The sequence below is a fragment of the Apteryx mantelli genome, chromosome 4 (genome assembly GCF_036417845.1).
Source record: "Apteryx mantelli isolate bAptMan1 chromosome 4, bAptMan1.hap1, whole genome shotgun sequence".
In the NCBI taxonomy this organism is placed as follows: Eukaryota; Metazoa; Chordata; class Aves; order Apterygiformes; family Apterygidae; genus Apteryx; species Apteryx mantelli.
Genome location: NC_089981.1, coordinates 60,912,382 through 60,936,820, shown reverse-complemented (window position 1 = coordinate 60,936,820; position 24,439 = coordinate 60,912,382). Strand labels below are relative to the sequence as shown.

The window sequence follows — 24,439 nt, the reverse complement described above, 5'->3', positions numbered from 1 at the left end:
AATGTAGTTATTATGTCATGAAGAAGACACGAAAAGTTGTGAGCAGAAACAAACAGAACTTTAAAAAGGATTCAGTAAGGACAGCTTTAACAGGAAAAAGAAAGAGCCTGATCCTTATAAACTAGGGGCAGCTAATACATTTCAGCATATATTGGATTGAAGAATTAACGGTGAAGGAAAAATTACAGGGGAGGAATTCATAATGACAACAGATAAACTTAAAATCTCCAGCTGTTTGTAAAAGAGATTTTCTCTGCTATTTTTCAAATTTCAAAGAACATGTGTTTGGGAAAGTTTATTAATGAGACCCAGCTTGTGCATCTGGTATGTAAAGAGTGCCATATAGCCTCACTTATACAAGGCACTGATTTGACAGTGGCCTTTCCTTTGTGGAGTGAATGTGGAGACAGGTGATAAACCATAGCTTTACCTCCTCCACTGTGCTCCAGTTGTGCACAGCAACTATGCCCATCCCTAGCATCTGTGTTAAACACCCATACTTTTACTTACCCACTAATACAACTTGTGACAGAGCACAACAAAATGAACAGTAATGTCTGAATGTAGGCTCCACATTTGTGGAATAACTTTACTCCAGGAAGATATTTTTGTTCAGAACTTTCATGTAATTCTCCAGGCAACAACTCTCTTGCAAAAATGTGGTCTTCTCCCTTTAGTTAACCCATCACAATTCTACAAAAGCCAAACACACATATGTGTTTGCATAAGATGTCAGGAACTTGTCATATATTAAATTTAAACATCATATGGATTTTCCTCTTAATTCATCAGAATTTTATTTAATTTCACTAAAGAAAGAATATGGAATACATCAGATCTGTCAGTTCCTTTCATTCATCTTTGCTAAATGAGTAACCATTTCTAGAGCACAGCTTTTTCTTGACATCACAGGCTTTCACCAGCTTTTGCTATCATTCCTCATCAACAGCCCTTTGCTACAAGAAGGAGCTAGAAGACAGTTGAGTGAAACCAAAAAGCATGGCTCAATCTCATTCCCTTTATTGCTGCATGAAACTTGCTGAAAGATGATGCATTATTTTCTGGAAAACCTATCTCATAGGGTACAGTGCTGTTCTCCTTAAGTTCTTATCCCTTTTTTGGGTGAAATATCTGGAGGAAAAATCAAAAGCAGATTAGCCTGACCCTTTTCAGTGTAATGTATCAGGCAACCATTTCATCTGCAATGGAAAAGGATTTTTTTGGTTCAACACTCTAGTAAAAGCAATTAAATTTATGATATCTGATTATGTTTATAATTGCAGAATATTTCCAATATACTGAAAAGAACTATGGAAATAACCATAGATCCTTTGTCTAGATGTAGCCAATTCATTTGCCTTTCACAAGATCATGGAATCATTCTTGTGTGATTTAAAGGAAACTTGATCCTTTTCCTCTATCAATATATATAAATACATTGAAGCTAACATAATTATGCTGATACCAAAACAAACAAACAAACAAACAAACAAACAAAAAACCCAGGGGAATCAGACCAAAAATATTAAACTTCCTACATACATTTACGGAAATCCTTATGACTATCAACTCAAGACTCACGTTTTCTATTCAACAGCTATTGATCTCATGTTACTAGATCAAGAGGATATGCAGAATATGAGAAACAACTTTTCTTAAATGTAAAATTCACTGAAATGCAAGTCTAAGAACCTTCTATTTAGTTTTGCCTTAGTTCTGAATTCCACTGCCTGTTTTGCACTCAATAAAATTTTATCAGTGGAAAGACTGGACTGCTTCTGCAAGTATCTGCTGGAAAGCAAGATGTATTATTCTATGTTAGCTTAATACTAGTTACATTTTTTCAGCGTATAAGCTCCTTGTTGTTTCTAAGACTACTTTGGACAAAAACTGTGAACAACACTGAAAGGGGTAGAAATTATTTGAAAAGCTACTGTTGTTGGTATTTACACATCTAATACAATGTTTACATTATGAAAAGGAGGTGGGCCAAAATATCCATTGGCACTGGTTACAAAACAGCCAGGTGGAGCAGAGATGTTGGCAGCAATCTCCTTCTGTCCTAGAGTGAATTCTGGATGGTGATTCTTCACAGAGCACTGTGTGGTTTTCTTTGCTCCTACATAAAGCAGAAGAAAACCATATTCCCATTCGCTAACGATAAACAGTGGCAGACCACTACAGTGGATAATGTAGGTCAGCTTCAGGGACTGAAGACCTCTCTACTTCAGTAGACATTCCCAACCTGGGATCATGATACCATTCTCCTAGCACGTGAAATGAGGTATTGCCTGGTTCCCACTCTGGCAAGGTCTTCTCATTGTTCTCATCCGACTCACTGATCTCTGCTCACGAACACTGCAGAGGGACTCCCAGGCCCACTGCACTTGCACTCCCTTTCAGAATCCAGTTTGCTATCTAAGGTACTTCCCATCTACCCAGTTTGGAAGACATTGTGACAGAATCACAACTCAAAGGTTATATGAACATTTAAGACAATATTTGAGGAGAAACACACCTGGTACAGGTGTCAGAAATCTGACATCCGCAGTCATCATGAGGAATGATCAATGCTTGAATCTTTCTATGAAAGAAGGCTGCTAATTAAAAAGGCTTTTTCATAATACTAATCTGTTAGTTTCATTAGTACCACTGTACTAATGAATGCCTAACCTATATTAATGTCTCCAGATGGTAGAATAGTGCTAAAAATCCCAGCTAAAAGATGCTTAGCCTGAAAATGGCTTTTGAGAAGAAAGGTGGAGCTAATGGTTGCTGAAGACTTTAAAAACATTGACTATTGTATTTAGATGTCAAGTGTGAATCGAGCTTTTCCAGGCAGTTCTTGTAACAATCTCACAACTCTATAGCAAGGCAGAAAATGAACTCTAGTCGTCTTAATCCTGTTGCAGACTATCTCTTCTTGAACCATATCTTTATATCTACAAGTAGATACTTCATAAGACTCAGACCGGCCCATTAGTATTTTGTTCTTTTATGAGTAATGCTGTAGCTTTACTAGCTAAGAGACTTCCTTTTGACTAAAAGGTCATCGATTTACATGGGTGAATTCTAGATCAGTTCTTCCTCTCTGACAAATTACCTTTAAGTCTTCTCAGTGCTGAAAAGTCTGGGGAATGCACGTGCTGACATTTAAAAAACTCTTCACATAATGCTTCCTGATCTTGGTTTCCTACTCCTTCACTCAATTAAGGAGGTGTGGCAGTCACCATGTGATGAAATACTAAATTCTACAGTTTTCTTTCTTCCTATGGAGAAAGGTCAGGATACCTTTCGGGGACAGAGTAAAATGCCTGACAGAAAAGATTTCAAGGGGGAAAATTATTAGAAGTGAAAAGAATTTAGGCCAAGCTGGAAAGTGGAATATGTGAATTCCCTCAGGCTGAGGAGGGAATTAAATCCGACTTGAACATAGCCCTCATCCAGGAAATATACTAATCATTAGACTATTATGCAAGAGCCAGCTGCCTCCTCTTTCTTCCTCCTATTACCCTTAAAGGGAAGGTGTTTTTCTGCTATCTTCTTAACAAGCCCATGATATTGGCTCCCTAAGGTGATTTTAGCATGCGGACATCTGGTTTCTGAATTCTAGTTGAATCTTTCCCTTAAACAGGAAGGAATCATTGCAACTTTGTGTTGAATCAAGAGAACAGTATTACTAAGCAAGTGCAATGGCATAATTCTGGGTCTCTAACAGAGATTTTTGCCCTTTTGCCCTCTTGGATCAATGAATCTAAAACCTGCCAAAATTCCACATGAAGTGCACAACTGAGATTTCCAAATCCTGCCCAATTCTTTAAGTTTTTCTAAAAAAAGAAATAACAAAAACCTTAACTTCAAATTATGAATAAAGGCAGGAATAGTGTGAAAAAGGCTGATAACAGAACTGTGACAAAGATAGAATTTCAACAAGAAATTTAGACTTCTGGCTTCAAAATTGCTTTTTGAGTAGTTCTAAATTCATTATGTCTTTAAATGCCAAAATTGAGAGTACAGTTTGTGTCAATGTTTAATTTTAAACAAGATGGTAGAAAGAAAGCATTTCACAAAATAAAAAAAGAATTTATGTAGACTACAGTAACTAATTTGTGAAAACACTTTAATGCAGTTTTACATATTTTTCAGTTTTTCATGTGTATATTATTTAAAATATTTTGGTATGCAGCAATTGATTTATGAGGTACAGCTAACCAAATCTGAACTGCCCATTATTGAAATGCAGACATTAGACGTGCAACAAAACATCTACATTTCTAAACTAAGTTTGTTAAATTAAAACTTTATATAGCAATCTATTTAGTTTTATGCAATACGTCCACCGGTAGTTAAGATCATGCTGTTAGATTTAATAGTCAGCTGTGAATAAATAAATAATAAAAAACAAATGAAGATAACTTTGCTCCCTTCACTGCAATTTGGCCACTGATTATGGATAGGCTTGCTTACTTTCCACAATAAACTCTCTTACATATGAGAGAAAAACAGGTGTAAATAGCCATTCTTGGCACTGGTAACAGCTGTGATTCTGTAAAGCAACACTGCAGGGCTTACATTTGTATCCAGTACTAACACTTCTGTGCAGTATTAAAGGATTTTAGAACTCCTGAAAGTCATATATAAGTAGCTGAAACAAAGTCCATTTCATTCACCTCCAAAGGCTGTGTATGTGCTTTTCTGTGATCCCAAGGCACTTTGCAAAGACACCGAGGCCTCACTTCAAGGCAGAAGTATCTGAGTAACCTAGCAAATATTTCCTTTCTCAATAATACAGGCTCAAAAGTCTAAGGTCGTGTGTAAAATGCTGCTCAGCACATGATAGCTGCTCTATTTTCTTCCAGTTACTAAAGTGTCTGCAGTAGACTCATTGTGTAGTGACTTCAATGCCTTTGATGTTTTAAGGACAAAAACACGGGAACTACTTCTTGTTAACACTGAAAGGGCCAAAGCAGGCATCTAGGTATCACATTAGGTAAAGTATCACCTCCAGTAGGATGGTACAGCCTGTAGGTGTTTTAAGATGCCTTTCTCTCTGCTAATGGACAACCAAGAAGGCTGATTGCCAGCTTCTTGGGAGATGGAAAGGCAACAGATATTGCTTATACCAAATTCAGGGATTGACGTGGTGACAGCAAAAGTACTAGGGAATCTCCTCATGTTTGCTTACACACCTCTGTAATGACTTATCATGAGAGGATCATTGCAGAAAATAGTAGAGAAATATGTATGGATATACGATAACGCATCTTATGATCTGATGAACTGGAAACTATGGAATGGCTCTGTCGGTGTTTAGTGTCCTGACTCCTTCTACTACCATTTGTTGTGCATTGTACGAGAAAGCAGTAAATATGACACAACAAAAATAGGATACAACAGGGGAGCAGGAAATGTATCATTGGACTTGAACAAAGCAATTTGCAATTAAAACTAGCTTTAACATATGTCTAAGAAAGTGAGACAACAAAAACATTGAAGGTGTTCAGCAGACAGGATTTTGACCCTCAAAAGGAGGGGGGGCAAAAGAGAAAAGGAGGGGGGGCAAAAGAGAAAAGGAAACTCCAAATGAAATACAAGAGTATCTTTTTATTGATGAAAAAAATAGAAAAAAGGATGAAGTGATACATTTTCAACAGAGAGAAACACAGCAAGTCTCTGCACCATGTATCTTAGTCAACAGCTGTAATGCTAATACATTCTGAGGTTTGCAGTGAATGGAATTATTATCATTTTTTCTTTTTATTTGTTTTCATTGTGTTTTGTCAGCTGACTACATTTTATTTGACTTTTTTGTAAGATTGTAGATTTACTCACTGAAAACTGAATAGCTCTCAACACTGTATGTTAAGCCTTTTTCTATAAGCTCTGAGCCTAAGAACATTATAAATAGGGAAAATCTCATTCAAGGAGGGAGCTGGAAAACAATGAAAGGGAAGGAAAGAAGGAGGATTAATCTTATAACAACTTCCCATTTCAGACATTCAAGGTAATATCATTTATGGTAAAAAAGGCCATACGTCCATCTGTAGGGATAATTTAGGGCTAATTAAATCAGTCCAGGAAGGGACTATAAACAGGGTTCATTTCAAGGCAGAGGAGTTTGGAACAGAGTCTCTTTGAGGTCTACATATACAGTCTGTATAAGCCTATTAGTGTGGTTCTTTGTTCCAGCATTTCTTTTGATAGAAAATTAGCCCTGACTAGATCAACCCAAAAGATTAATCAATCTCATTCTCTTTTTTCAATTTTATGTGACTTTCCTGAGGCAGGGCTCACTCATACTGAAAATTGCCTAAGCATTTTGTGGATCGCCTCAATCATTTGCTGTCTAAAGAAAACAATCCTTGGCAGTCCTCAAAGCAGGGAAAAAAGGGAGATGTGGTTCTGAGCTCAGCAAGAGTTTGGAATGGGATGCAACCACCTCACAGAAATGCAAAATTTTGTCACTGCTGGAGGGCTGAATCCATGGAAAGCTGAGTACCTTTGACAGAGCTAAAACCTGACTCAAATAAGATGCCATGGTTCCCAGCACACAGCTCCTGAATAATGTTTGTATGCCTGATAGGAGGGTCATGTACCCACAATGACACAAGAACTCAAGGGAAGCTGTTTAGCAGGAACCCTTGCTTTTTGCAGAAAGAAAATTTCAGTGCTCTATGGTATTCTGAAGGTGTGAGACAGTGGCTCCTGAGCCAGCTTGCTTCACCGCGATTTCCTGCAGGAACCCTGCTGCACATAATCCCAGGTGGCATAGTGTGGCAGAGTAAGTGGCAGAGGTCTCCCAGGTACCTTTGACACAGGATTTACCTGCTGGCTTTACTGTTTCAGAACTGTTCTATACTCACTGCAGTTTTCCCACGAGCTTTGTCAATATTAGATAACTATTTTTCCCTTTGATAATTACTTATAGCTGTACATTCATAAGGCTCCTGACTCCTTCTTAATTTTAATAAAATATATTCCTGAACAAATTATAGCAGCCTTAAATTTGTTCTAGCACTGAACTTTTGGAAATCAGTGAAGAAGTTGGTAACTTTCCTAGAAGTGTGAATAACATTCACTGTAGCAGTTGAGTTGTATTATGCTTAGCTTGTTTAGTAAACAAATTCAGAATTACATTTAAACAAAACAGTTCTTACACTTACTTAAAAAACATTCATGCTATCTAATTTTTCCACAATGAATACAAAATTTTACTGGGGCTCATCGAGGCTGTGTATAATTATCATTCCATAGATTGTACAGTTTCAATAACCATCTTTTGGAAAAGCCATCAAAATACAATTTATATGGTTGGATGCAGCTAAATTCAGCCAAACACTATCAGTTATAAAATTCTCCAAAACATCCAGAAGCAGAGGAACTATTCTTCTATGTTTAAACCTGCCTGGGATTTGCGCACTGTTTATGTGGTTTTACTCATGCTGACTTGCTGATGCCTCATGGAAAAATTTGGAAAAAACAAATGTTTTATTTACAGACAGTTTTGTCAACTATCATCTTTTTCTTATTCTCCATTCTTTGCAACTATGAAAAGTTGCCTGAAAAATGATATCTGATCCTTCAAAATTCATCTGCTATTTTCTCCTTATTTGTTACCCAAATTCATTCTCCTGTCTGTGATATCTCAGTTACAGTTTCCAATGTTTCCATGAGGCATCAGCAGGTCTTAAAAGAGATATTAAATTATATGATAGATCATACTGTGTCTTTCTGTGGAAAAGGATCTATTGCAAATTTCAAAAACCATCTGAATTTTAACAAGTAAAAAAAGTCAAACATAAAAATATTTTTATATTAAAACATTGGCATGAGTGTAACTTGGTAGCAAGTTAGAGAGACCTACAAAGTCATTCACATGCTCTTCTCATCTACAGCTGGTGAAAAATGTCAGACTACAAAATCCACAGATGAATTCTCTAATTTTTCTCACTACATTTGCAGCAAAAAAAAAAATCCAGCAAAGCAAGTTCTCTGCCAATCTAACTTTGGCCTGGTCTTGATGGACCATGCCTAATCATGAAAATGGACATCATAAATGAATTTGCCTTCTTCTTCCCAGGACTGACAGTACACTTCTCAGTTTTGATACCTTCTGATACCTATCCAGGATGAACAAGTACTGAATGCATTCTTTCAGATGGTGACAACTAAGCAATCACCAGATCATAGCATTTGGTACCTTAAGAAACTGTTGATTTGAACCTAAGATTTCAGTAACAACCATTTCAATTATCTTGATCCAGAAACTACCCAAAAAAAGGACTTCCATTCATTAATTGAAAAGAAGACATTTCTACCAGGAGATGTTTACTGCTTAGGTAGACTCCCTTGATATTATATTCACAGAGAGTTTTTTGGACTGAATGAATTGGGAATTTTATTTCAAACCTACTCTAAATCTTCCTCTTAAAACTAAAAAAAATGCTGTTCAAAGTTCTTAAATAAACATTGATGAGCATCTTCTTTAAATACGTACATATTCTCAGACTTACTTCCTTACTTTATTCTTTTATCTTGCATAATACTTAATGGATGAGATACTTCATTCCACAAGTTGACAATGTTAAAAATGCTATTCCTCCTAGTTTTAGTATACTGCAAAGCCACTGATAGCTACAGGCGCTATGAGCGATATATGACTGAAGAAAAATGAGATTACTGCTGATAAGGAACAAGAGACTTTCAAATCCTTAAAGAATCAGAAATTCAGCAAATATGATCCCCAGCAGCAGATGCCCCTCAGACTGACAATCAAAGAAAAATAGTGGAAAAATATGTATTGTGGCTTGTTGTTTCCTTCAGCCAGAATGGTGGAGAAATTAAATAGTTCTAGCATACTGTCTGCGTGAAGAAATCCTACCTCTCTGAGGAAAACATAACCCAAAGACAGACTGAACAGTCAAAGTAAATGAGCAGTAATTTTCCACCACGGAAAGAGTGAAGTTACTGTGACTCACCTTGTTTGGTAAAATATACCTTTACTCTGGAAGCATTGCTCTTTTGAAGGCTACCATGCTGTTATAAAGCATGTTTGTTGCAATAATGATCAATTTAATGGAGATGCAGCACCTCTGCCAAACCTCAGGCTGGAAACACTATATTAATGATTCTTTAACAAAAGGAATGAAACATATGCAAATGTGAAATAGTTCCTTCCTCTGACTATTAATGTGTTCCTGGAACATGAATGAACATAATTTAAAAATGTCAATATTTCATGGTACAGTGCGACCCTTACCTTGTATCCTGATGATTTGATGTGCACTCCTCGCTTGGTCAGTGTAGATTTCATTCGGATGAAAAAAGAGCGCTCTAGAGTGTTGTCAGTGGTTAGTAAACTGGGGCTTGTAGATTCCACTAGGGAATAGAAAAAATACATATACACATAATTTAGATTTTATACATCCCCTCTAAGCTATTTTTCAGGTGCAATCCTTGAACTCACTAAAAATAAATGACTGATAGATGCTAAGAGTGTTGTAATCAATTTACCTCATTTAGAAAACGTTTACTTAGCAAAAAAAAAAATTGAAAAATATATGTATACTCAGTAAGTCTCATTTTCAAGTTATTTTTCCCATAGAATTTTTAACAGAGATTTGACTCATTAACCCTTTCCTGCATTTTTGTTTTATGCTTGGGGTTATTTTGTTAGGTTTTGGTTTTGTTTCTTAAAACTGTAGAGTTCTTCAATGTTCTGTGAGAGGCAAAGTCCCACTAAGGAAGCAGTTCTGTCTGCTGAAAGAGGCTACAAATTCCACTGTGGAATTTTATTACGTGGTCCCCACTCCTTGCTTGCAGTGACACTTAGGGTAAGTCACTGTTCTTTTTGAATGCCTTGGTTCCCCATTACTTAGGGTTAATTATTATCAATAAAGCACTGAGCAGCCTGAAGGCAAAAATGCTTACGTAAATGACTATATTATTATTATTGGCACTATTATTAACATTATTAACATTAATTCTTAGTGACTAATCAGTCACTAATGGAGTGTATTCATAGTTGAATTGAAGTGGTTTTCTCCTTGAAACTATAAATCTCACCGTTGTTTCTCATTCCCTCAACTGTAACTACTTTAAAATAGGTAATAAATACTCTTAGTATACATGAAAATATAGTGGGAATAACACTAGTCAGCACTGAGATATTGCCTATATAATCTTTCTTACTGCTATTTTAGCCCTGATATGGATATTTCCCCTCCTTTCCCCAAAATACTGGTCATGGCAAAATTCTGCGAGAGGCTTACAAAAAGAAGGCATTGTTAGAGGTTAAACATCTTTTAGTTTCAGTGAGTAATTAACAGTGAATAAAAAGTTCTTTTGAAATTATTTTGCTATTATCTTAGAGAATCTACCAAACTAGTGTTAGAAACTATTCCAACTACTTAAAAAGCATTTGTTATGCAGCCAAGGGAAACACCCAAACTTGTTTGTGAGCTAAGGATTATCTCGAATCGTCCTTGTTTTAATGTGGTCACATTTCCTGGTATTTGTGACATTTCAACTTTATTGTGATGAAATAACTGACAGCTGTGCCCCCTTTTTTAGTGTCTCTCTTAAGGTTTTTTTGTTTTAGAGAGCATGAATTCGATGTCATTTTAAATGTACAGCTCTTTATCACTCGAGGGAAAAGCAGAGCCATGTTATATTTAGTACTTTCATTTCTTCTGATTAAATATGAATTACTATGAAATTTTTCTCATCATCTAACACGCCATAATATGCCAACAGCTTTTTAACACACTATATAAGCACAAACTTCTGCTCTAAGAGTTTAATTTGCCCCTCTAATCCAATCACATCAACCTTATTTCTCTTATCAGAGATTCCCATTTTGAATTAAATGAGCTCATTAGTTTTAATCAAAAGCAGAGAGATCAAAACTTAAATGTAAATGCTTTAGATCAGAACTGTCAGTCAGCCGTGCAGTTCTATTTTACTAAAACACAAGATCAGAGACCCTTAGAACCAATTTTTTCTCGTAAGGGATGCCAAGAGCTTGAAGATGCTATATCCTTTTTTTTTTTTTGGCTCCCAAGGACAGATTATACATTTAAGGTTAGACTTAATTTAGAATATTTTTTTTCATCCTGGTGGAAATGGAAAAGTATGCCAATCTGCTATTGTCTTTTTCACATTTATTGGTGCTGGTCCTTGGAGACCTGAACAAATGTGAAGCCATCAGAATCCATGCAACAAACCTGTCCTCAAAAAATTCAGCTCTGTTCAGCAATATCATCTGAGAAATGAAACTCTCAAAGGAAAGAAATGTGTTTCAGGGTCCAAGATAGCGGAACCCTGAAACAGCAACCAGGGTCAGTAGAAGTACTGGTACGATGAGGATCATTATTAATTACTACTGTTATTATACAGTACTCTGCAGTGCAGTACTTAAACAGTACATTAAGAAACCACAGCATGGGTGCTTCCTGCTGTGTAAAGAAATGCTAAAATCAGCCTAACAAGTGTAGTTGCTGTAGTCCAGCACATTCTGCTCTAGCACAGGCAATAAGTACAGTATGTCCTCATGTGTTCTAATGGTAATTACCTAAACACACAGAAGTAATGTTAATTAAACACACAATACCTCTTGCTTGAAAAAAGATCAGGCAAAAAAATGATACATATATACCATTCCCAAGAAACTGAAATTAAATTTTATCTTTCATACACATTTTTGTGAAAGAAAAGAACAGATGATCTAGTGCGAGGTACTTGACATTGACATTTGCCTTCCATCGTGAGCTTGAATTTTGCTGCTAATATCACGTGTACAAAACCTATATATCTCTGTAAGTGAATGTTACAAAGCATATAATATATCCAGCAGACTGAAACAGTCTGTCATATAAATATGCATTCAGAAGTGTTTGATTTTCTTTAACACAAAGTACCTGAGAGTATATATGTGAGATGGGATTAGTTACCCAGAAGTCCAGAACAGCTTATGAACAACATTCTGAATTTCTCTCAGGAGAGAACCATTATGGCTGGTAATACAAATCTGCATTCAGAGTCGCACCAACCCACAGTAGAAACTGTAACAATGCTAACTCTGATTATGCATGCAGTATTTTAAAAATAGGATGTGTACAGAACACATCGATGTCAGTGAGCTTTGCACAGAAATATGTGGAATATGGTCCATTATGAGTTCTCAGGAGTTGATTTTAAAATGCCCATCAGTCAGCCTTTTCATATTTTCAGTTATGTCAAAGGAGGCTAGTAATCTGAGGAACATCAGAATGAAACTCAGTAGCAATTCATTTTTTCTTTTCTTTTTTTTTTTTTAATTATTATTTGTACTTTTAGTACCTGAAAATGTCTGAAACAGGCAAGGTCCACTTTTCTTGATACTGTAGTAACTAAAGATATCTTTTACACTGAAAAATAGTGCTCCTGGACTGAATTTGCTGAGTCTAAACCTAATATTGAGTTATAAACTTCTGAAACTATGCATTTAGAATGCTAAGAGTATGATAAAAGTCACTGCACACTGAGTGTGAATGAAAGCACTATATGCTGTCAGGCTTAGAAGTATAGAAAGTAAGCCTGGATTGTCTTTGCAAAACAGGTAATTGTTTACTCTGCTGAGAAAGCACTTGCTTTTGTGTGTCCTTAAATATCTTCAACAGGTACTACTAAAGGAATAAACCTCTTTTCTTTGCATGCCCAGAGCTGCTACTGCAGTATGAGATTTCTGGGCACAGAGAATGTATTCTCTGTTTCAAAGGGTATGAAGCTGCAACCCCCCCCTTGCAGCACACAAGTGTCATAAACATTAAAACATCAACGAAGAACCACAGAGCCAAATGGGGAGCTAATATGAACTAATGGCCAAATCCACAAAATTACATAGTTATCTCTTCCTAAGCATCTCAGCATTTCTTTGTGAACCAGCCTTGCAGCTTTGATCCTGATGTCTTGGGGATAACCTTGGGCCTAGACCTTGCAAGTGGTGTAACATCGCGCACGGCTTAACTTTACAGACCAGAAGAGTCCTGTTGACTTTACTGGGATGTGCACCGATAGGTAAACATGCATGTAAGTATTTGGAGGACTGAGCTCCACGGCTCTGCTCCTGCAATGACCTCAAAATGTCCAGCAGCTGTGTGCAGCCTGCCTAAGTTCATGCTATAGAGCAAAGCAATGTAAAACAATGCAAATAATTGCTATTTCACCGCAATAGCACAAGTACTTTCCCTGTCTTTGATTCACAAGCACATTCATATTCAGATAAACAATTTGTCCCCCAGGAGAGAAGCAGCTCCAAATTTGATTTATATCTTAAATAAGGAAATGCTGCCAAAGCAGTCTAAATAAATCTTCACCAACTTCTGGCTTTTTTTCCTCACATGCATTAGAAATAATTGAGAGAAGAGGAGAAAAATAGCATTTGCCCATGCAAAACAGACAAAAAATAGGCTTCTCATTCATAGGAGGGCCAAAAGTTACAGAGAAAAACCAATAACTAGCAAGCAGAAAACATTAAGGAATTTGAGGGGGCATGGTGGGAAAAAAGCTTATGCTTCAACATACAGAAAATTCTGGATTTGGCATAATTTCAGGACATTTTCATCTGGCATTAATTTCTCTTTCTTGAAAACAGGTGCCTACACAGCTTCTAAGAGATGTTTTCCAACACCATCCATACAACTCCTAAAAGAGAAACAAAATAAGACAGAACATACTCAACAGGGGAAAAAAAGGGAGTTCTCTCATGTCCTCTTCTAAGCTTGCAAACGTCTTCCCACATTTTCTTAAAGTCTGATAACTCTTTGCATAGGCAACTGAGAACCATTATGTTCAGATGAATAATTAGGTAATATAAATCTATCATCTTCAGTTGGAATAGATGTTTCTTCGTAAATGCTTCTATTTCTTTTTGTGCAGTTTATTGCCTGTAACCAGACATTAAAAGACTTTCTAGGAAAATTTAACCTTGAGCAGTTAACATTTTACAAGCTAAAAGATAGATTTTTCTAACTACTGGCCCAGCAAATACAGTTCAAAAGCTTCAAGTCAAGACAATTTATTTCCAGTAAGTGTAAGTTACTATGAAATTATACTTAGCACCTGTGCAAATGCATGGTTTTAAGTGATGCTGGTTAAGTCTGATTGCAGGCTGAACATGGGCAAGCACTGGAAGCTAAAACTTGATATAGCAAGGCGCTGAAGACTGGACTATTCAGACAAAGAACTCAGGTGTGCTTAGGCGCAGTTGCCCTGAAGATTGACTGATGGGTACAAACCTAGTAATTTCTATAGCTGCTCAGATATTCTCACTGGAATGCTCAGCATCTCGCAAAATCAAAGACTAAAGGAACAACTTTGTTGAAGTTGTGGGAGGCAAAGAAGAGTCTAATTCATTCTCCCAAGGCAATACTATTATGCAATACTAAAATGAATAAGCTATAGGAATACTATATTTGCTATAACCTACTATGGTTATAAACAGAAACTCAAATTCCTGAATAAACAGATTTTGATCTTCATGGTACTTGTATCAAACCTGCTACGACTCTTACAATTTCAGTTTTGCTATTTACTGAAATAAAGCTGAGGAAGTCAGGAATTGGGACCTGGGATTTTGGTGACTTAGCTCCCTTCTTTCCTTTCTTTCCTTTTTACAGGGAGAATAATGCTGGGTTCTAGCCAAGACCTGATTGAAAAGAGAAAGGCTCAGGGCAGCTCCTTCAGAATAAATGGAAAGAACAACAACTTCCTCTAAACAATTTATTGCTAGGTAATGTTTTCAGGCAAGATAACAATCTGTCATTCTACCTCCAAGATGAAGACAATTCACTTTCCATGACCTATGCGCCTATTAGAAACTCAAAGGCATGAAAACTTTAAACCCTACTGGACTTCCTTCAAAGACTGGGTCTTTTAGTGTTTGTTTTAGGGTTTTTCTAATCCCTTCAAATTTTCCAAACCAGCAACTGATGGGGTGCACTGGCATCCCAGATTGCTTCAATTAGTTTGTCATCATGTAAAATTCTTAAGTTTTTTAAACTAAGTTGACAATGAATCTTTACACATATTTTTTTTAATGAAACGATTTCTTAAACTAAATCTGTAATTATTAGGCTACATATCCAGCAGAACTCTCCATTACGCCCAGTTGTGATACAGCACACTATTAAGTATAAATGTTTGAAACTGGGAGAACAAGTGACTGACACTCAGCTATACACAGCATCTCCCTTTAATGTGACAAAAGTACGTGCATTCTGGCAAAAGCCAAGTCAGTGAAGTAGCAGTGAATTTTTTCACATCAGCCAGAAAAGCAGGAGAACAAGTATAATCTTTGAGTCTGCCTTCCACATTAATTTATATATTTTATAAAAGTTTCAATACTACACAGGAATTGGCTGACTTTAGCTGTTTGGCCACAATACAGTGTAGTACTGTTTTGTTAATATTGTTAATTTGTGTAGTTAATCCTGATTTTTTGATATGTTGAAAACTTCCTTCGAAGGACATAGTGAAATCCCTGATGCTTAACTATATAAAATTTAATGGTACAAAATATTCGAAATGCACTGAGAACAGTTCCTTTATTTGAGGGATGAATTCTAAGTGACCAAAGGCTCAATTCAGTTGCCCACACACAGGCCTACAGCACCCTCTGGAGTTGCCCATGGCGCCCGAGACGTGCACAGTTATGACACAGGACCTCCAGAAGATCCATGCCTTTTTGGAGCAGCAGACGGATGACAGGTGTGACTCAAGTAGCACAAGTTCTCTATCTTTGGGCAACCTATCTTTGGGTAATAAGAGTCTGGCCAACTCCCATCTGAGTGAGTAGGAATACTATGAAAGGAGTTGGATCAAGTTTCTGATTACTATTTTATCACTTTTAACATCTTGCCTGGTCTGTTGCTTAGGGCTTGGATTGCACATGCCAACATTCAGGCTAGTGTAAGTGGTCATACCAACCTTTTAAATGTGCTTGGGTTATTCCCCTAAATACACCACACTTAACACTAACCACAGGCAAAAGTAAGACAGAATTCTTTAAAGGATCTTAATCCTGTTCTACCTGTGGTTAAGCAAAACTGTGCATGCATTTACTGGCAAAACTAATTTTAGTTTCACATACTAACATGCATATACAAACAATGCAATTTTAATGTGCAAACTACATCTGTCTCTGATTGTTCATGCTCAGTTTGCAGGTTTTGTGAGTGCAAACACTGCTGCTTGCATACTATATTTTGGGCACACAAAAGACTGCACTTGCAGAGAAGTAAGCCAGGTTTTGAAATGCTATCCTATGCCACTACAAATAATGAGCTTACCCTACTTGTTTTTTAATCCAGCCTAGGTCTATGTACTGACTGTAGTTATGTAGGACAAACCAATGTAAAATCCATTGATAGACTTTCCCTATTATCATATAGTGAAATTTTTGAATGTTCTACTACCCTTGCAGAACCAAAATGATCTGAACTACTCTTTATTTGACTAAGAAGTATTACTCTATTCAATGTCTCTCAAAACTTCCTTTATTATTAATATTCTTTTAGTCTAGAAATATGTCTTATTAGGCTATTAATTCCCAACATAGGCAACTTACTTCCCATGTAAACCTTATTCCACAAAATTCTTTACATGTCTGGTAAAATATAGAACTAGTTAGGTCCCAGGATAGAGCTATAAATAAAGCGTTGCCAGGATGAAGCTATGAATAAGATTTTCGTTACTCCTATAACTTTGAAAGATAGATTTTACAACAAATTTTGGTAGGTCAGTGATCTATGAAATGCATATAGGTTTTCTGCCTGTTTGAAAATAACATAATACAGATTTGCTACTAAAGGAACTAATCACAGTAGGAAATTTTAACTCCGAAAAACCCTTTGGAAAAGTTACAGTCTACTGGGCTTCAATCCATTATCTAAACACTTGCAAATGTACCCACATTCATCCAATAGACCAGAACAACTCTAGAAGAGCTGTTATGCTCTAGTGAGCGAGTGGTACATAAACCATACTGGGCATGAAGCTCAAACTTCCTTCTACATTTTTACATTTAAAGTTAATTTATTCTAAGCAAAGGAATAATCTGACTTGACCTGTCGGCTTGGTTTCATGTGAGGTCAGCAACACTTATAAATTTGCAAGGTTCAGTGATGGTCATAAAGAAAACTAACAGTAGTATTGTTTCCTTACCATTTACGTACATCGCAGCAATTCTAATAAAGTTTTAAACAGAATGCAGCCAATGGCTAGGAAAGGTATTGATGTTAGGAGACTGCAGGATCATAAGTAATAGCATATCTAATCCATGTTACAGAATGAATATGGAGAAAAGAAACCGGGAAATGAGGAAACACCTGAGGAAAAAAGGTACACTAGGGTATTAGTCTTGAGGGCAAAAACTTCCCTGAATTCCCTGAGAATTTTATGGGCCTATAAGGAATACAGGCCTAGATCCTAAACCTTCTTTGGGATGTGGCTGGTTCGCACAACTTAAATGATCGTTCTCCTGACTGAGGAGGTTCTTATAAACAGTGCTGAACACTCTATTTCAGCACAAGACTGCCATTAAATGCTGATGCCATTCCCCCTCCTTCATGTCCTAAAAGGATCAACTGAGGGTTTTTTTTCCCTCTTGCTAGTTTTCTGCTTTTGCCTAATAACTTGTGAATCATTAACTGACACTCCAGAGCATAGCTGTGAAAATAACTGTGGTTCAGAGCTGCCAATAATGGCCCACTAAAGTTCCTTCCCAGCACATGGCATAAAAAAGCCCCTTCTGATGTTGCCTAACATTGCCAGCCTGCTCGGGCTTAAAAAGCACAATAAAGAGGTTGCTTTCCAGATTTTCATATGCCAAGTGGGAGGTGCTTTTTGGTGAAGCTTTTCCCTGAGGGAGAGAAGAGCAGTTGAGTTGCCTCATGCTGCTCACAGTTGATGTTTGGATGATTCCACTCCAGGGAAACATACACAAGTGTCAAAGTCAAGCTGCTACTAGTAGGTGTTTCTGTACTCAGCAACTCAGCAGTAGAAAAGTTCAAGAGAAAAAATGGGGTATCATAAAGATAGTCTTTGAGAGCACACGACATCCAGCAACAGCTATTATGCAGCAGCCTGCGTATGCCACAGAACAAACACTATGAATACAAAAAAGGAATGTTTTAAATCTTAGTGGAATGCCCCTGTAAATGGAGCCACCTGAGGAATCTATTTCTTCAGAAAATACCTTTTGTGCTGCTGGGATATTTTGGGGATTCTATTTTCAATACCTGTGTTCTGGATCTAGTGAAGCAATGCTTTTATCATAACTATAAAATGGTTACGAGCCAAATCCTCATATAAAACAGTCCGTAACAGTGGGGCTTTTTTTACGACAGACATGATGTCAGACAAAGGGCATCAGGACTTAGTCTTTGTACTACAATACAAAATAACAATACATAAACACCTTTGTGAAGGCAGCTTGAAACCCCATGTTTTCTATTAAAAAGTCATGTTCAATCTTCACTGTTGATAGAACAGAATAGCTAACACAGAGAACATTGTATATCAGAAAGGTCAATAGTTATTATGAGCTACAAATATATTTTTTTCCATCCTTCAGGCTGTTTAGCGCATATCACAGCATGAGCAGCTGTCTTCTTTAATGCTTTTAAAATTAGAATCCCAAAGAGGAAGAAAAAATTACATTTGCAATGATTGCTCTTTGCTTTTGTAAGTTTACTTTAATACACTATTTTATATACATGAATCTTCCGTGCAGCCTAACCAAGGGGCAGTAACTGGCTGCTAGTATCTACTGGATTGCCATATCAATGTGTATAGAATCCTGCCAAAAATCACTTTGCACAAATTGTGTAACCTTGCTGTCTAACCTTTCTAGGAAAGTACGTAGCTACTGGGTAGATGTTTAAACCAAGCAAGCACACATGTACAAACACAGAGTGATCATTATAATGGCTAACACTTATTGGTTTGGGAACAATAAACACAGAGGGCTATCTGATCTACCACCTTCTGTTCATACACTGAAAACAGTAAAAAAGGGTGGCAAGTTTGTTGCATCATTTCACCTTTTATTTTTTTCAGTCATGGTAAGTAGCTGGGTTCATCTCTGCTATCAGTGACTTCCTCTTTAAAACTGCAAGCATGTTTCCATTCTGTTCCTTGGATTTTAGTAATAAGGGCTCTATCAAACTGTTCCCTTTCCCAAGTTTGTACCCTATCCAGTTGTGTATTTCTGTGTCCAGTGTGAACTGGCATTTTAAAAATATTTTGAAGTACAGAAGACAAGTAATCCTCCTCTTCTTTATAAAACAACTTTTGAGCTCTTTTAGAACAATTCAATAATCAAAAAATGCTGCAGAGTAAAAAGCCACATGTTGTCAAGGGAAAGAAGAAAAAAAATCGTGAGAAGAACATTTTTCCTTTTAGGGTTTAGGGCTTACAGATATCTTCATTACTGGACAGTGGTAAAAGGTATGGTTCTAACTCCTTGACACTATGAAAAGTGTCAGGACAATATGCAGACTCTTTGGGGCAAAGAGGAAAATGCTGCACACTTTGCAGCATGAGAAGAAGTCCTGTTCTGATGTACCTTAGGAACTACTTTCCCCAGCTGCACGGCTTCATAGTTCAGAAGACAGTCAAGTAATACTTCTAAAACGTCAGAAAACAGATCATTTCACATACTCAGACAGAATCTAATTATCCCTGTCAAAAACCAGTATGACTAACACTGTTATTTTTAAATAAAAAGAATAATGGAAAAAATTAAACAATATAGACTCTCCCATCCCTTGCCCAAAACAAGTAAAATATCCTGTGAATAGAAACATTACTTAAACATGAAAATACTTATGTCCTCAGCATTGCGCATCCCAGATTGTTTCAGAATGCTATTAACATTTCTATCACCACAGGATGTGCTGTGCAAATGTTCCCTCTCATCTATCATGCAGAAACTCCATGACAGGGCCCAGGCGAGGCAAAACCAGGCAGGCTGCTAATCCTGCTACCACTAAGGAAGGTGTCAGGATCGCTGGAACAGCAGGTAGCTGACAATATTGGGATGTATTGCTATGACGGTAGCCACCTCCAGCTGCAGTCTTCCTCTCCAACGCTCATGTTCCTGGCTGCAGAAGGGGCAAGAAGTCCAACTATCCAGGTTTCTCTGTGGTTTTGCCCTTTATTACTGTCCCTCCTCTGTCCCTATTACAGCATTTTCCCCATAGGGCAGCATATTAATTTAAAACAGGGCAACTATATTCCTAAGATGCACTGAGTGATTCCTGTTTGTATATGTAAGTTAGCATTAACAGGTTTGTTTGCTTATGCAGAATTTACCAAAAAGCCTAAAATAAGAACAAACACATGCTATTGAAATTCAAAGAGAGTTAAGAACAAGTGTCTCCAAAAATGACAGACTTAAGACTGCAGAAAACAAATACCCAACACTAGTTCCAGTGGACCGCTGCCATGCATTTTTCTTAGGAAACAACTCACCCAAATTATTTGGTGAAAACAGGTGTCAAATGAACTAGACATTCTATTTTTGTTATTATTACTTTATTTATTTATTTTGCACTGCGGAATTAAAAAGATTTTTGACAGACACAATCAGAATCTGTCATATTATGCAGGAAACAGAGCATTTTAAAAATCAGCCCACAGTGCAGGTATTTTGGCAGATTTATCACAAGGCTTGAAAGGTAAACACTTAATAAAAGGAATTCTACTTCTTCTCCTGCTTTTCTTTATTTTAACAAAGAGAACAATAACTTCTTTTTCCCATAATTCCCCCTGAAATCAAGCTTTAAGAGCACAAAGCCAAAACCAAGATAATATTCAAAAGATGATCAATAATTGCTCTTCTTTTTTTGTTAGCTCATTTTTCTATCTCTAGCATTTGCAAACTGAGTAACTTGGAGAACAACTATTTAGACATGATCAGAACATCATATGATTTGTGAAACTTCTGTAGCATAGTATTTGTTGAGTTTTTCAGAGTTATAATTTTGCTACATTGCATTTTCACAAGCCTGGAGCTTGCACTGTTTTTTTTCCTCCAAGTCTGAAGATCACCCCATGGATTAACAAATGATTGAGGATTCTCTGTTAAAAGACTCTTTAAAAAACTGTCAGAATCAGCCTGAGACAAAGATTTATTATGAACTATTTAAAGGGCTTAATATATGTATCCCCAAAGAGCCCTTGGAGCGAACTAAAAAGGAAGAATGGAATTCTCAAAGAATGGGAAAAAATCTCCAATGCCCCACTTTCTTCACACCATGATTGCTGTTTACTCAAAGGATAAAATGCCTAACCTGTCACATGAAGTCTTCAGAAGCCATATTACTGCAGATGTACAGTAAAAAAAAACAAAAAAACCAAAACAAAACAATGAGCCTCAACAGTAATATGCCTAAGAAAGGCAGCTGTAATTTGCTTTCTAACCTGTTCACTAACACACTAATGTGGATACATCTTGTAGAAAGAGCTATCTCCTGACCCACACAGCAATCAAACGACTGCTAGAGTGTTTGCTGTCACACAAGCTGTGACCATTACCTTAATTATACGTTACTATATAACAAACCTTCCCTAATGAGCAACTCTTCTCCCACCTGTGTGCCAGCTAACCCTTCTGTTCTTGAAGAGTACCCCTGCAGATGATTTCAGTTTGAAATTTGAAAAGGATATTCATATGCATTCCTTCCAATAGATAATAAATAGTACATACTTTAACTAGGATACTTACTTTATTAAGGTGCCAAGACAATTAAAATTACAAACTTATGCTAAAGAAAGGGAATTAGAAAGAAGCACACAGTACTTCTGATAAATTTTAAACAAAGCTGACCTATGTTTACATATAAATATATATCTATATTTACATATTCTTTTAGATTTAAAAAAGTATATAAAATACTTCTCTGTTTAAATTTTTTGCTTTGAGCCTAAAAACAGAATTAGTACCCAGATCCATAATAACACGAATGCTTTGCTTTCCCTAACTGATATCCAGCAAGTTAGATTTCTTCTTCTCTTCTATTTTTTGTCTCTTTTCCAGTGTTTTATTTTCTTCAGTAGTCTGATATTTTTCTATATTTTTCTTCAGTAGTCTAATACTCAGAACATTTCCGCCTGTATTACAATTTACATGATATCATATCCATATGAACAAGTGAAAGACAACTTTCCTCTCCGTAGAAGTTATCTGTGATCTACCTCAGATGCATATGATACTGGTAAAAATGGGAAAAGAATGAGGTAAAGGAGTCTGGTTTTGGCTTTGGCCTGTCTGGGTTATTAGCCTCTCTTTCTATGGGGCAGTCTCAAGATTTTATCTGTCCATGCTAAACACATGCCTAAACTAAGCAAATCAGTGGAAAGAGTCTGCAGACTCCCCCTTTGGACATCTGCTATGTGTTTTACTCAAAGACTGAGTGTCAATGTAGAAAGATTTACAGATGTAGCTATTTACATTACAAGAAGATCAAGAGGAACATGAGAAGGACCTAAATACCAATCAGAGCAGACAGTTCAACAATAAAGGAATTTCATGTAACCAAGTGCAAGATGTAGCACACTTTGGAAGAAACTACTCCTTTATATTGAGGAGTTTTAAAACCAGTCAATAAAACAATGTGAAAATATTCTCAGTGAAAGTATCTGCTTTGTGTGGAGATGCTTATGACTAAAATGTCAAATGAGATGTTAGAATACATTAAAAATGGCTATAAAATTAATAAAGAAAATATTATGATACTATCATGTAAATTAATTGTACACGCTTTACACTGACTCCTGTATTCAGTTCTGGTCATCCTGTATTAAAGACGACAATGGACATTTCTGGAAAACAGAAAAAGTCTAGTGGAAAGCCACATGAAGAGAGATTAACAAGATTATAAATATTTTGCTTTGAGAGCAGATAAATACAAAGTGATGTGACAAAGGTATATAAAATAATGAATGATACATAGAAGATAATATAAGAACAAGGAGATTTCCAATAAATTGAAGGGGAAACACAGTTAGAGCTAATAAAGGGAAAATGACAAAAAGAAGTAATTTTTTCCCCCACAGCATGCAATCTATGTGATTCACAACCAGAAGATATTATAGGGAAAAGAACTTCAAAAGAAGGATTCAATATCTATGAGAATAACAGGAATAACCATGCTACACTAGGTATAATAAAATGTACATGAGATATCAAGTGTCATGCTTCAGCATATGTGGTACAGTTACACTTTCATAGATTTTACGTGTCATTTGGAAACATTTGGTACTAGCTCCTCTAAAAGACAAGCTGCAGGTTAGACAGTGTTCATTCATATACTATATAAATTCCTGGGTTCCTAAGAGATTCTCCTTCCATATAAACATCTGCGGCAGAAGATTCCTCTTGTTTACTCACCCACAACCAAATTCCCCTTAAAATTCCCCTATGGTTTCTAGTAATCAGTAGCAGGACACAGAAGAAATTGGAATCTCTCCACAAGGAATACATTACTCTAACCTTCTCTGTACTTTGATTGTTGGCTTCCAATTAAAACATTCTGATGCACTTTCTCTAGAAGTTTAAAACAGCAACACTTTCCATCATAAACACCAAAAATCATATAGTCTATATGGAAGACAGACATCCCCCCCCCCCCCAAAAAAATCCATAAATATGCAAAAAAAAAAAAAAAAAAAGAGGAAATTTCATAACTTAAAGCTGTTTTGTACCAAGGTAGAAGTAAATTCTGAAGCCGAGGAGATCTGTGGTGAACTTCCTGCTAGCAGGTCTCTACTCTGAGTATTAGAAAAATTAAAGTGCTTTCACCTGAAGTCACTACAGGTCCTTGAATGGACTTAACATTTATCCTTAAATGCAACATATTGCAGTCATCCCATGTTGAAGTGAAAAACCATTTATCACTGTGTCTACATAGGAAAGAGTAGGTTATAACCTCCTAGACAGAAGCAAATTAAAAACCTGCCCTGACACTGACAGACAATTCCTCTGCAATCATCTGGAGTCTAACACTACTCTCAGCCTTTGAATGTGATCTATAAAAGGTGGACAAATATCTTCACAGGTGCAGCTACAATCTGCTCTGTAACTTCCAGAAGCTTTTTCCAACCTACCAACTTTATCTCAAATTTCACCCTCTTATCCATGCTAGCATCTCAACCAGATATCAAGACAAGGTTTACTACATTATTACACCACTGGAGTTGGAAAAGATAGAAAAATAAATATAGATTTCATCTACAGATGTAGTTTCATGCCAAACCTGAGAACAAATGAGAGGAACAATTGCTCATCTCCCTAGGATCTCTCCAAGAAATAGCAATAAAGTGATTTGAAGGAGGACCTGTCTTCTTCTGCAGGTCTAGAACACATCAGCAATACCTCATGATCAATGTATAAAGA

General features: G+C 36.5%; 1 protein-coding gene across 1 annotated transcript in view; it reads right to left on the bottom strand.

Moving 5' to 3' along the window:
• Positions 1-24,439, bottom strand: part of NPAS3 (neuronal PAS domain protein 3) — a 644,696-nt gene that overhangs the window by 58,644 nt on the left and 561,613 nt on the right. Inside the window, exon 7 of the mRNA XM_067295593.1 lies at positions 9,260-9,378. Coding sequence (XP_067151694.1) covers positions 9,260-9,378 — 119 coding nt within the window. The remainder of the gene's footprint in view (positions 1-9,259; positions 9,379-24,439) is intronic.